At 37.5% G+C, this 14,874-nt stretch overlaps 1 protein-coding gene across 2 annotated transcripts in view; it reads left to right on the top strand.

Annotated features, from left to right (window-relative positions):
- The window catches only part of DGLUCY (D-glutamate cyclase), a 46,813-nt gene extending 32,699 nt beyond the window's left edge, over positions 1-14,114 (top strand). For both annotated transcript variants that reach the window (XM_071557671.1, XM_071557670.1), the window contains exons 10-13: positions 1,045-1,193; positions 6,661-6,780; positions 7,696-7,847; positions 12,087-14,114. In XM_071557671.1, coding sequence (XP_071413772.1) covers positions 1,045-1,193; positions 6,661-6,780; positions 7,696-7,847; positions 12,087-12,230 — 565 coding nt within the window. In that variant the 3' untranslated portion in view covers positions 12,231-14,114. The remainder of the gene's footprint in view (positions 1-1,044; positions 1,194-6,660; positions 6,781-7,695; positions 7,848-12,086) is intronic.
- Positions 14,115-14,874: the final 760 nt, after the last annotated feature.

Below are 14,874 nucleotides of genomic sequence, written 5' to 3'. Positions count from 1 at the left end.
GTAGCTGGACACACATTTCATTACTGAGCAGGCAACTATTTCCTTGTAGGCATACATTGCTCATTTTTATTGATCTTTCTTTGTAAAGCCTTTTAGTGTAGTTGCCTTCAGTTTGCTCTCTTTAATAAAAATATCTTTCACTGTGATATTTGCTTCAACAACTTCATTCTAATTTCTTTTCACAGGTTAGTGTATACTCTAATAATATGCATGATAGTGTCTTAATTTTTTATGTATTGTTTTAAAAATGTATTTCATAGCTATGTTTAATATAAGTACAGCCAGATTCTATTTAAATTGATCCCTAGGACCCAAAAAGCTGAAGTGTTTTTTAAAGTAGACAACTAACCTTCTTAAGGTCTCTAGAAGCACTGTAGATATCCACCCACAAGAGCATTAAGTTTTTCAGCAGAATTAGTAACCTCTTCACAGTAAAATTGGAGAAACAGAAGCAAAATATCTTAATTCTAACATACAGTGGCAGAACTGAGTACTAAAATTCTGCTTAAAATGGAGGACATCTGCAGTACATCTGTCTACCTTCATAACTTGCATAAGAGCCATAGACATAAAGAAGAATCAGCTAAATCTAAAGACTTAAACCAAAACATTCCCTAACTAGAAACAGATGAGTATTTGCCAAGCAATGTACTTTAAGCAAAGACCATATTGGCACTAAGGAGGATTTAGATGATCGTTAATTTGCCACTTTTTTGTTTTCTTTGAGACTAATATTTTACAAGATAACACTTATTTTAATGAGAAACAGAGCCAGGCCAGATGGCTGACCCAAGGTTTTCCTGGCTAGGAGGATGACAGGAACTTCTCCATTTCTTGGTGCCAAATGTGGTCAGGGGAAGCTGCACTAAAGCTATAAAAACCTGAAAAACTGTTTGGAAAAAACGCAGAGAATTACATTCAAAATAACAAAACAGTATCTAAAATGGTCAAACAGAATCCCAAATGGTCAAAAGCAGAACCAAGCACATGTGAAAATCACCGCTTTGACTACTCTCCTCTGTTTTTTTACTGATCTCTAACCAGATTTGATCACCTGATAGCAATAGAGCGTGCTGGGATGGCTGCTGATGGCAATTATTACAATGCCAGGAAAGTTAACATTAAGCATCTCGTGGATCCCATAGATGAACTATTTTTAGCTGCACAAACCATTCCAGGAGTGACAACAACAGGTATGTGTAAGTTTGTGTGATATCCTCAGAAGCAAGAAAAACATAAAGCAGGAACTGAAAGGGAAGGGGAGCAGGAGGCAGGTGCTGAATGGCTGCTTGCAGGCTACAGCTGTTCATTGTGGTTGAATTTGAAGACACCATTGCTGGAGAAAAATTGCAATTTTCTATTGAAGGATAAAAAAAAAGCTAATTTCCAAGTTATTCAAGATAAAAAAAAGCAGGCCCAGGTTGTGCTGGTTTAAAGGTAAACTGGCAGGAGAAACAAACCCAACACAAAAGAGATTCTAAGTCAGAGTTACAATTTAATAAAAATAATACAATAAATGCAGTGATACAAAGGAGAAATCGGTTTTAACCCACACAACCCAGAAGTATAACCCAGCACCCTGGGGCACAAACACAATGGTGTTCGTTGGCCCCTGTGCTGAGCCCCACGTGGTTCCCCTACATACAAAGTAAAAAGGAGGGAAAGAAAAAAAAAACCGTTGAGAGAGTCCTGTTGAGATTCTGGTCCTCCTCTGGATCTTATGAAAAGGTCCCTGAGGTCTTCAAACCCCGAGATTATACACTCTCAGGTCCAGGTGGGAGCACCCAGTACCTCCCCCAGGGTGGGGAGTCCCACAATGTGTGATCTGACTCTGTGAGTCTCAGGGGGTGTTCTTGAATCACTGCTGGCCCCTTAGCAGACATGACCCCTCAGGCTGGGTGTGAAGGTGCCAACGACTTCCTGGAGGGGAGTTATCACAGCTCTTATCTCACAGGCTTCTTTCACACCCAGCTCACACCCTGAGGGTTCAGGTGTGCCCTGGGCAGCTGCTGCAAATGGTCCATTGTTAACAGTTCATGGGACATGAATAGAGGGTGGAGAATACACAGCTTTGGTCACACGCACACAGTGATAAACTGGCCCCATCTGCTGAACTAGGACACAGATGTATGACCTATTCAGCAATGTATGTATATACACTTCTCTAGGCGCAGTTTTTGACAGTGACTTTGTTCTGTATTTTATGTGTGAAAGGCAGCATAGAAAGTAAATGATTGTTGAATGGAAACATTACTTATTAAAGTATAATTTTATGATAAATACACCTGAGGTAAAGCAGCAGTCTGGATAGAATCTCAGTTTATATTGTCATTAACAGTACATTCTTTTAAGCAGGGATTGCATATTTGCATCTACTGTGATAGTGCCTTCTCTAACAAAATACATGTGTACAGTAAGAATCTTTAAAGGAATATATTCCCACCAAAACTACATTTGCCTTGGCTAATGCATCTAGTGAGAATGCTTTTGTCTGCACTGTGCTTCTCTCTTTTGTCAATTGCCTTTTTTTCCCTGAAAACTTACTTGTATCTGGTTTTGAAAATATACACCATGGACCAAGGTGTATTTATAAAGTGTTATACAACATCCTCCTGCAATCAAATGCTTCCTGCTACTTTGTGGCCCAAACTAGAGTTTTGGCGATATATAATCTATATAAATATTAGAAATGAGATTAGAGATAAGTATCCCAAAATTAGCAATAAGTACCCATGCCAGGCTGATTTCAGTCTTGTCAGACCAGGTCTGCTGATCTGGCTTTTTCTCTTCTTCCAGTGCTGTGGACTCACTACTAAGCATTACCAAAAGCACAGAAACTTTGGCTTGTCAGTATTTTTGTTTTTCAAATGTTTCCATAGAATTTAGAGCTCCTGCAGAGGTAATGCATAGTCTGATTTCACGGTATTGGTATCATTTAAAAGCTGTGTAGCAGAAAAGTTCACTGATAATTTCTGTATTACCTTAAAATCTGAAATACATCTTATTTGGATTTAATTAATTTTTCCCCCCTATTTATGAGGATTAACTTCCTACATTCAAAAGGAAGCACTCTAGATGGCACTCTCTTGGCAATTTCAGCAGAGAAACCAAAGATTGACTGAATACGTATAGAAAAGGCTCTCTTCTGTAAAGATGTCTAGCAAAATGCCCTGGAGCTTTGTCTGCTACAGTTAATTTCAACCCCTGTTCCTGATTTAAGCTGTTGATAAAAGGACTTGGTCTCAGTAGTTACTTATGTAACATCCCAAACTGAGGCCTTTTAAAAAAAATACCCTAACCTCTCCAGGTATCTCCCACAGCAGCTCAAAGTGTATTACTGATTGGGCAGAGTTGGGAGTGTTCTGCTAGGTGAGACTTTCAAACTATTCAGCAGAGTGTAGTTTGTTTCCAACATTCTCTCAATATTCAAATATACTATGAAATTGCATTAATTAAAAATGACACAGGCTAGTGAATAAGAAGAAAATAAGCATTACCCAGATTCACTGTGTCTCAGTGCTGTGAACTGTCTGTAAAGTGATATCTACATAGAAAACGGTTTAACGAGTCAAAGGCTTTGAAAGATAATGGAGGGATCTGCCCTGATCTCCTGTGGGATTTGTGTATGTGAATAGTCCACACTGGAGAACTAATTGACTGTCCTTAGAAAAGGAGTGTAATTGTTTCTTACCTTGTCATTACCTTTTTTTTTTTCGCTTATCACACTAACTTTTGGTGTCTCTTTTGGAGTTGGGATACAGTTTCTTGAGTTGGCTGTTGAGTGTTTCAATGTATTTCTGCAAAGCTTTGCCTAATAAGGCCACCGGGCTGTCCTTTTGTGTCTTGTCTCCCATTACTGATGGCAATGTATTGCTACTGATTAGGATGACTTTTTTTTTTTCTGGGTGGGCTATCTCTGACTTTCTTCATGGTCAGTAGAAATTTGGAGGCGTGTGTCTAGTTTCAAAATAAATATAAATATTGTACATTAGGGTGGAGTACTTGGATTACCTTATAAATTAGAATACTAGAAAGATCAAGTTTTCAGCCGACTAAAGTCTTTATATAGTGTGCTCAGTGGCAAAAAGCACTATGTCAGTAGGTGGAGATGGGAAATGTTGTAACATTTTGTTATGTGTTGATTAGTTGCTGTCAAGTTTTGCATATAAAACAAGACCTGTGTTTAAAAAACTCTGGTCTGGTAGTCTGACCACAGACAAAGCATGTACAATGCCTACAATTTTACAGGTACTGATACCATAAAAACTCATGGAGTAAGCAGCAACATTCGGGAATTTACAGAATAAGAAGACATGAAAGATGTTACTGGAACCACATCCTTTTTTTTTTTCAGCTGTCATACAATTGACATAGCTCTGTGCTATTTATATAGGAGCTAATTAAAAGCTTTCCAAAGTACTGCATGAAAAAGGGGTCACACATTCCCCTTTCATACAAAAGATTTTAGCACAGAAGACTGACATTTCCTGAATATTTCATGAATGTAGTTTCAGAAACCAATGTAGTCAGTGAAAACTTACATGGAAGATCAGCAGAACTATTTTTCCTCTGCCTGGAAAGCACTTGGGCCGTTGGAAGAGAATTCATCTTGCCTATTTTCAGCCATCTATATTTGAGCTGTCTGCCTTGGGAAGAGCTGAACTGAATGTGTGAAGGGTCTGTGTCTCTCTGCTGACTTTCAAAGAAGTGGAGCTGACTGGCACATGTGTAGAGGACTCTGTTTTGTCAGGGGAATTTCACTCTGGAGATCCACAGGGAAATGCAGTCCCCTGCTGATGTGCAGAGGAAGAAGAAAACTGATGGTACAGGAAGCTTTTCAGTGTGGTGCTCTTTTCTTCCCCATGTCACACTAACGAGATCCATCCACAGCAGCAGAGCTACTAATTGCACAGCCATCCTGGTGACAGGACTTGTGCAAAGACAAGAAAAGTAAGGCAGGATTGATACAAAAAGCCCCAACCAATGGATATCTTTCAGTTAAAGAAACGATTGATGATCTTGAAAGGACAAGAATTCATCTTAGCCTTTTAAAAGAATACTAAGAGCAAAAGTTTGGACTTGGAACATAAGAAAAATCAAAACATTGTGTGGGATTCTTACAAAACAGTAGAATTTCCATATTTATATATAAGAGTAGAGGCACCAGGATTATATCATTACCTATTTGAAAAACACTTCCAACAACCAGATTTCAGACAGCACCATTAAATCCCAACAGTGAAATAAATGTGAACAAATTATTAAAACAGGTAAGAAAAATTATCAGCTGTTCCATGACAAATCCTTTTATGTAAGATACATGCTCCACTTGACTGGATAGACTTAAGGAGCTAAATAAAAAATTGCTGCTGAGAAATAACTTTCCATTTCACTTAAAGCAGAATTTTTTTACAGACATATGAGATATTTATGCAGTTACTAAAAGTGTTAAATTTACCAACTTTTAGAGCCTGAAGTGTAAATTATAAATATTGTAATTTCTCTCCTGTAACACATGCTTTGCATTGGAGCACAGTCACATTTCAAATTAAAATCTGATACATCTCAGTGAGGACTTTGAGCTCTTCACTGTTCTGTTTCACAGACATTGACAAGGATTATTCTGTAAAATCTTCAAACTTAAGAAGATGCCATTCAGTCTAACAGGTGAAAGAGAAATTTTAATTTCCAACTAAATAGATGGGATTTTTTTGTGTGTGTTTTTTAAAATATTGGTGACAGACTAGAGGTACTATCCAGCTTTTGTGTAAACTACTAGTTTATATGTTACCCTCATCTCCAGATCTCTCAATGACATCTGACAATTTTATGTCACAAACCTGGGGTTGCCCAGAATTTTCCTGAAATGACAGGTCTCATTGCTTTTACTAAAATCACTAAGACAAATACGTAATGCTTCTATTTGGACAGAAAAAAATCAAGACCCTACATCCTGAATATAAGAACACTTTAAAAAGTGAAGACTACCTATTTTTTTTGTAAATTACAAGGGAAAATGAAAATGTAATAGTGCACAGGGCTGGGATTTTCATATATTGTGGCACAACTATTGAGATCTGTATAAAACAAACGACCAGTGCAGCCAGTCCTACCTGTGCCAAAGTCCTTACATATGTTTTTGCTTGTCTTTCTGCAAGAATTTCTATTTATAGTCTCTTTTTCAATTAGAGCTTGTAACAAGCCAAAATTTTCTATGCTCCCTTTATTATGGAATCATCATCTAATTTCTCAGGTTTATTTGGGGTTAGTTTTCTGTCTTCTTTCTCTATTTGTGCTAATGTACTAATGATAACACATTATATAGCATACTCATTTAAGGCCTTCTGTAATCAAAGTTTACTGTCTTAATTCTGTCTACAGTTCAGAAGCACTTGATAATTTTGATTTCTTTTGCATGCATACATTGTACAGTGTACTTTGCATATATATCCTTACAGGTTGGCATGTGGTAGGTGATGCTTTCAGCTATTTAATTCACAGACTTCTGTTTTTAGGCACTGTGGTTGAAAAAGGATAAACCATCTCATACGGAGCTGTAAATTGTCACAGTGGTTGGGGAGGACACTGGATGCTTTCTAAATGGATTGTTAGTTATTTGTTAGGTTTGTACTAATTTTTTTCTTTTTCTCTCTTATAAAGGTGTTGGAGACGGAGGAAATGAATTGGGAATGGGCAAAGTAAAGGATGCTGTAAAGAAGCACATAAAAAATGGAGACGTCATTGCTTGTGATGTTGAAGCTGATTTTACTGTTGTAGCTGGTAAGGGATATTTGGTGGGGTGGAAGAGTAGCTGATGGTTGAGAATAGAACTAACAAGGAAACATTTGTCTTTGCAAGTAATTTTTATTAAGCCTTTCTGTGTGTGACCAAGTCATCCTTTGCAAATGAATATAACTGTATTATGTCCATTTTTCTGATGAGTTAGGGGCCTATGGCTCCAGAAGAACTGACTGAAAATTGAGAATGTTCCATGAAGAAAGTGCATTTAGTTGGAAATAGTTGGGCAAGTCCTGGATATTCTTGTAAAATCACACATTAAATAAAACCACAGAATCACAGAATCCTAGAATGACTTGGGTTTGAAGGGACCTTAAAGATCATGTGGTTCCAACCCTCCTATCATGGGCAAGGAACTTTTCTCTAGACCAGGTTCTCAATAACAAAGAATAACAAGAAAGACTGCAGAATTGATCTGATCTGTGTGAGAATTAATGTACATGTGAATTTTTATCATTGATAAACTTCTGTGGGTGTGCCTCTACCAGGCCTAAATTATCACAGATATCACAGACTATTCTGAGTTGGAAGGGACCCACAAAGGATCATCGAGTCCAACTCTTAAGTCAATGGCCCACATAGGGGATTGAACCCATGACCTTGGCATTATTTAATCATATTGCTCTTATATGAAGAGGTAAGTTCTTTCAACAGCAAAGGTAAATTCTTAATGTGTAACAAAATTTGAATGTTATAGTTGAAATTCTCTTCTAAACCAGCATGAAGTAAAATCCACAGCAAGAGAGATGTGTTTGCATTCAGCAAAGACCAGCTTTGAACTGGATGGTCCGTGGTGTCCTCAGGCTCAGGTTTCTAGGTTCCTAACCCAGGTACCTGACACTGGATACTAACCCAGCCACTTTGGACAGTGTGGTTTCACGGTGCCGTTCTTTGCAGGGGTCTCCAACTGGGGCGGCTACGCCATTGCGTGTGCCCTGTACATTCTCCGCACTTGCAAAACGCACGATCGCTACCTGAGGAGAGCTGTTGGGTTCCCGCAGCTGCCGCAGAGTGTGGGCTGGCTGCCCGCTCTGCCCTCCGTCTCCAAGGTAATTCCACAACAGGGAGTTGTGCCTAGCTCAGGACATGCAGGTGGGAATGGCTGCCAGTGCTAGATCCTGCCAGTACAGTTCTATAGCCTGCTGTCACAAAGTCTTTTGGTGACTTCTGGGAATCCCCTGGGAATGACCAGCAAAACTGTACTTTCTGCAACGGATTCAAGGCTGACTGCAAATAAAAATGCTCAAATATGAATGTATTCATGTCTTGCCACTTCAAGCACAAGACAATGCTACAGTTTCATGGGCAATGCAGGAAATCTTTGTTTTGAGGTACAGTGATTAAATTTCCCTGCTCAGTTCTTTAGCATTGTTCATGATTTTATTAATCTCTGTTATAGTCTTCTTTAGATGTCTGCTTCCAAAATCAAAAGTCACAGTTCTAATGCAGAAGCCACTCTATGCTTCTGATCTTTGCACCTGACTTCTGATTTTTGCACCTGACTTTTGATCTTTCCACCTTATTCTGATCTTTCCACCTTTTCTAGTTATGCTGGAACTATTCTATAAGTAGTTTGAAATGTTTCTAAATTGAACTTGGAGAAAGACTTGCACATGAATATTTTTAAATGTGTTTTGACTAATGCAGCTCTGAACAGTGTGATATTCTGGGAATGCAAAGGTTTCAGACTGAGAAAAAGTAAAATAACTGAGAGGGGTGAGAAATGACTGTGATCTGTGCTCATCCTGCTAAGCACATGGCTCTATTTTTAACTTGGTTTATATATATATACACAATATATATACACACTTAATGATCAGGTAACATTTGTTCCACATATTTGTAATAATGTAGGAACTTCAAAATTCAGCTTTATTGGCAGAGTACCTCTGTACAGAGTTGGACAAAACTGGTAAGTTTGTGACCTCCAAAAGTGCTGAGCAAAATGTACTGCCCAAAACAATGAAATATTTCTCCTGAGCTGACAGTACATTCTGCATGAATTTCCAACAAAGCACCTCTTAAGTATTTTAGAGTAGATATTACTTCCTTTTTTAAAAATTTTTTCTATTTTAATTATTCACCTACAGGTCATAAAACTGAAACTGATCCCAACATTTTGCACAGCCATATAGCCACTTACCCTTTGATTTAACAAAGTGTATGGCCCTTTCCAGTGCAATCTTTTAAAAATATAGATTAATTTACTCTCCACTTTTCAATGTTTCTTTTGCAGTTGCATCTACTTTTTTTGACCTTTAAATTAATGCATCCTAAAAACTACTATGATCAAAATTCCTGGTAATGAGATACTGTAATTAAATGTATTGTGTACAGGAAATCCTTGTTTTTGTTTTACTAAGCTATGCAACTGGGAATATTAATGAAATAATGGGCTATTGAAAGTTCAGTACTAAAATCTGTTGAGATAAAATTAATGGAAACAGTTTTGTGGAGGAGAGAAAATGACAAAATGTCTGACAAGAAAAATGTGATATCTTTAATTATAAATCACACAACAGTAAACAGTGCAGAAGATTGAACACATTAGCATCCACATACTCCATTAGTATAAAAAAATCAGACCATTTAAGTGGCTACTTTCTGCAAAATCGAGATTCATTTAATGCTATAATAATTACCCCAGTAAGATAAAGAGCACCACTGCACATATCCACCTCGGTGTTTATATTTGCATTTGCAATTGGAAAGAGGACATTGGAAGGAGTGCCTAAGCACCAGACAGATTTCTTTTAATGTGCTTTATTTTTCTTTAGAAAATGTCAGTCTTTCCATGCTATAGATCACAGTTACTAAGTGAAGACTTCCCCTGAAACACGTTCTATTTCTCAAGCAGTGTCAGGATTGCACTGCCACAAACCCCAGAACTGTGGAGCTCTCCTTCCCACTGAGCAGTAAGCAAACATTGCTCCAAGTGCATGGATTTGTCTTTCTATACTTTTTAGCAAGAGATACTGCAAACCATTTTTTCCTTGCTGAGAACTGAGGAGCAAGAAACAATTTGATCTAAACGATCTTTGCTTACCTTTCATTTTTGGAGTTGAATCATAATTGTGTTTGATTATGGTATTGGCTTGATTTTTCAGATGTTTGTAGTAGTTTTATACCAAAGTGAGTATAGTGAAATTAATTAATTCATACATATCCAAATGTAGCTAATGCTAAACATCCTACAGTCAACTCTGCATTTAATTTCGTCTCACAGCCAGGTTAACATATCAAGCAGTTGTTCTTTTACTGAACTCTTTATTAATAGTAACAAATTAACTGTATAGTATTTATTTTGAAATTATAACCTATGAGAATATGAATTGCTTTGTAAATAGATACAGATGTGACTATTTTTATGCTTTATTAGCTTTGTCATTCATAAGGGAGTTTTTCCTTGAATAAAGCACAAATTAGAAGTTATTTTCTATTAATTTGATTTTTTTTCTGGTTACCTCACTCCCAAAATAATTATTCACTGCAGAGAGAACTGAGCAATTTGCAGCACTGTACAGCTAAGGAAGCATCCTGTACGTTGTGTGTGCTCATTACAAATGGAAGAAACAGCAGCTGATGGCAGAATATGGTCCGTCAGGCATAGTTATGTAGTATTAAGCAAGCAAGCCTTTTCCCCCCCTCATCTAAGCAGATCAGAGAACTCGAACATGTAAATATGTAGCAGAAACAATTCATATGAGAAATTACATTGTGCACATCCAATTCAGGTGTCTCTTTTGTGACACGAGACATCGACTTTGTGCTTCTGCATGTAGATACACTCAGTGCTAAGAAAAACCTCTCTCATGCAGAAAGATCAGGTGCATATATTTGCATTTGTATATATGATCATTTATATAAGCTGATGCATATTTATATAATTTTATAAATTACATAGTGGCAATTTTAATCCTACAATATATCCAGATAATTTCCTTAACTAGCTGTGTCACTGCTGTCTTGTTCCATGATGTCAAGACCGACACCATGTAACTATGCACATTTTTGCCTTAACAGTAAAGCAGTGCCTCATTTAATTTTGTTGCAGCTTCAGAACTAGGGTGCCTTACCAGGAAATACTAGACAAATCTTTAGAAAGTGCGTTCACAGAGCAGGTTATATTAACTACTGCTGTTTCAGTAGCAATTTCCATGCAAATGGAAATGGATCAGTAGACAAAGACCAGAAAGGGCACTCCTGGCAAGGAAAGGGAAGAAAAGAGGGTATGTGAGTGTTTCAAGGTCTTATGTGACTTGTCACAGGGTTGGTGTAGGAGAAGCTAAGAAGTTACTAACTTTTGAGTTTTGTTAGATTTTTATTAACTGAATCAGAGAAATAAATTCCCACTGTAGTAAATGCTAGGAATGTAGAAAGTGTACATTTTGTTGCAAATGAAAAGCAAAGCAGTTTATTCTTGACATAGATCCATTTGAAACCAGGTCTTCTAATTTCACTGCTCCCTAGAACTAGTTTTTTCAGAGCTCAATTTATCCCATCTTTTCATCCACATTGCTAACAGGCCCATAGCTCACAAGTGAGGATTTTGTTTCCTTTATGTACTTTAATAGCTCAGCTTGGAACATGCTTTGTTATCTGCTTATATTACTGTTAAGCAAGAAAATAACTGTATCTCTAAACAAAGTATACCCTATTTCAGCACATACCAAGGAAGCACAATTTCAGAGATGTTTTTTCTCCCCACCTCTTTCCTAAGCAAGCAGAATTCTCATAAAATCAATTATAAAAAGGTGAGAGAGAGCAAAAGGCATGCAGACATCACAGAAGCTGTAGGAAAGTGAGTGTGCAGCCCATCCAGGTGCTCTCTGAAACCTTTTCTCCTGATGCATCCTCTTTCTGTTCTGTTCTTTTTCTTTTAAAATGTAGCTGCAGCCAGCTGCCTTGCTGGGGAAACCACAGATGGATTTTTGAGATACTCTGGGTGGAGGTTCCTCTGATTTTGATTTCTGCATTGTAGGAACTTGAAACCAGGCAAAAAACGATTCATGTTTCTGAATTGACACTAATATTCTGTTTGAGGGAGTGTAGAGAACAATAATATAATTCAGTCATTAAATAGCAGTCAAGAATATAAACTTTCTGATACTCCCTAAGTTCCAGTTGCTAAACATATTCTTTGGGACAAGATAAAGACTGTGATAGCAAATTGATAGCAAAACAAATATGGAGGGTGTGGTCAGTCTCTCCTAGGATTAAAATAAAGATGATGAACACTCTTGTCTGATTTAGAATTTTAATTCTACTCCATTTCTTTGGGTTTCAAGGAAGAAAAGTTGCTGAAATCACTTGTGCGGCTCGGGGTCCGCAGCGGGAAAACTGCCAGCCTGGAAATGGAAGTGGATGGGCTGCCCTTCTACAACACCCATTCCCTAATGATTGAGAAGCTGCTGCAAGAAGTGCAGCAGTGACTGCCCCTGATGATTTCTGCATCAAGAGGTGCTTCCATGTCATTCCGTGTTCCTGAGGCTCTCACAAGGGGTAAAAGGCTACAAAAAAGTTGACTTTTCATCTTTGGTGTCTTGACCACACACAGCCTGTCATTGTTATCCTTACAACACCTCTGTGAAGCAAGAGAAGAATATCATCACAAGTATTTGGTCTACATTTCTTTTCTGTGATTTTATAATGGAGAATGGATGTTAAATAATATTATATAATAAGAGGTGATCTGGCTTTTACTAAGAAAGCTTGCAATTACAATGAAATATTATTGTGTTGCTGTTTCAGTTTTACTAACCTCAAAATTGCAATAGGAAGTAACTGTCCTAGCAACTTAGATTTAAAAATATATTGTGGTGGGGAAAACAGCTGCAGTAGAGAAGGGAGATTAAAAACAAAGCTCCAGTAAGAGTTATAGTAGTGAAAGATCCCTTGCACACTTCCTGTAGCCCCTGTACCACTGTCTTCTTATGGTGGGGGTTAGCTTGTGGAAGTGTGAAGAGATAAGGAGAAACTTAACTGAGCTAATGAAAATAACAGCAGCATTGCAAACCTTCCCTGTAAAGGGTAGGCTATGCCATTGACCTCTGTTCTATTAGTAGTTTGCCACTTACATATTTTGTCTTCTAGGTAATACAGAAAGGCTGTAGACATTTCAGAGTATCCTGTTGTTAAGAATAAATTAATCGAATACATAAATAGTGATTAAAATTAATGCTTAAAAATTACAGAATGATTGGAAATTAATAAATGTTTGCATTTGTATGAAATAACATTATGTAAATTACCATTTACATGAATTCTTGTTACAGAAATTTAGCTCCTGACAAGACCAAGTGAAGTAAAATTAAATTATATCTCATAAAACTACTAACGCCAAACCAGTACGGGACAAATGGAGTGAATTGTGCCCAACTTTTGTAATTTAAAGCTGTGATTTTTCTTTAATTCCAGATGAGTGTCAGGGCTGAAGTTCTAGTTGTCAGAAGCCACAGCAGAGAGGAGGGGCTGTATTTGACACTGCACCTCTCAGGCACTGGTGCTTTAGCAGTCTAAACAACTGTAGTGGTTGAAAAGGTGAGCATCAAACTGTTGTGCTCTAACAGGATAAGAATGGCAGTTGTGTTTAGATGGCCTTCCAGCAGCCAGCAACACCTTGTATCTACTTTCCTTTCTGGCAGGTGAGTTTTATTTTCCTTCTTTCATGCAAGACAAACAAATAACTTTTTAAGAATGAGAAAAATCAGTTCATACCACAAACACCAGCATATTTTGAAATCTGAATCTCCTGAAGTCCCTAAGGACACACAGTCTTTGAAGACTTTAAATGGTTGAACACGTGACAGAAAGAAATCTTAATGCCAGACACAGTGAACGTGAATGTCTAGCAGCAAAAGATCCCAATGTTTATTTTATAGATCATTCATTTTTTGGAGATTCATTTTCTTCAAAATCTTCTTGAAGGATGTTGCAGTAAAACTATCCTTGAAGTTTCACAGTTAGAAAATATCTTCTTTATAAGTCTCCAAACTATAAGTATTAACTAAAATATTTCTTATGAATGCTTGGGCATTTTGCCAAAGCCAGTAACCCCACAGGATGGTGTATGTTCAATGCTGCACAAAACCCACAAAATGAAATTGACATCACTTTAAAATGTCTGTTTGGGAATAAAAGCAACTGATTTTTTCTGTGTTCCATTGACATATTACACTAACAGGTGCAATGTAATATTCTTTCCAAGCATTAACTTTTGTAAAAAAAAATTCATTTAGTAACTGTTTGCTCTTTTTTCTCAAAATACAAGTCTTAATAGTGAGATTTCAATAAGAAATAAAAAATATAGTAGTTTATTTCTCTTTTTCACTAATGTGTACTTTTTAAATCCCTTCTCACATGCAGTCCCAAGCACTATATTTTCTGCAGCAGCCATGTGTGGTGTATCTCTGGAAGCTGTAGCAGGACCCTGGGTGACTCTGTTCTGGCTGGGGTGGAAGGAAAAGCTCTGAGTGGGAGTCACCTTCCTGCTATACTGGTTACAGTTCTGCAGCCTAAGCTGAACAGTTACAATAGAGAAAGTATTGATAAAATGCTGACTTTAGGAAAAAAAAGGAAAAAAGAAGAAAAATCCCTCCCTTCTGTTGTGGGTTAACAGATTAATTGCTGAGAACTGTAGCAGAATGCTGGGCTCCACTATACAAGTTTCCATCTGATTTTAAACTGCAGCAGCTGACCAAAAGCTGACCACATCAAAGTACCAACTCAAATAAGCCCTAATCCCTCAGTTGACAATTCCATGTAATACAGCATGCTCTGCATTCCAGCTGTCTAATTCAAACAACTTGGGTAACTGTAGAGAAGTAAAGCATAAACATGACAACAAATATTTAATCCCAGAACAAACCACGTGTGTGTCTTGCAGCCTGCCAGGCCGTGGGAGTCCATGCAGCTGGCTCGGTGCTCAAGAACGTACAACCACAGCATTATGGCAGTCAGGAGTCCCTGCCTCACAGCCCCTTGAAACAGGCAGATTAGATGAAAGATTAGGAGAAAATAAGGCTAAACAACACTAATAGTCAGCAGAAAAAAATGCAGATATAGGGTAATTAATCC

Source organism: Pithys albifrons, chromosome 6 (assembly GCF_047495875.1).
Source record: "Pithys albifrons albifrons isolate INPA30051 chromosome 6, PitAlb_v1, whole genome shotgun sequence".
Taxonomy (NCBI): Eukaryota; Metazoa; Chordata; class Aves; order Passeriformes; family Thamnophilidae; genus Pithys; species Pithys albifrons.
Note: the sequence above shows the minus strand (reverse complement) of the source record. Positions and strands in the feature narration are given on the sequence as shown.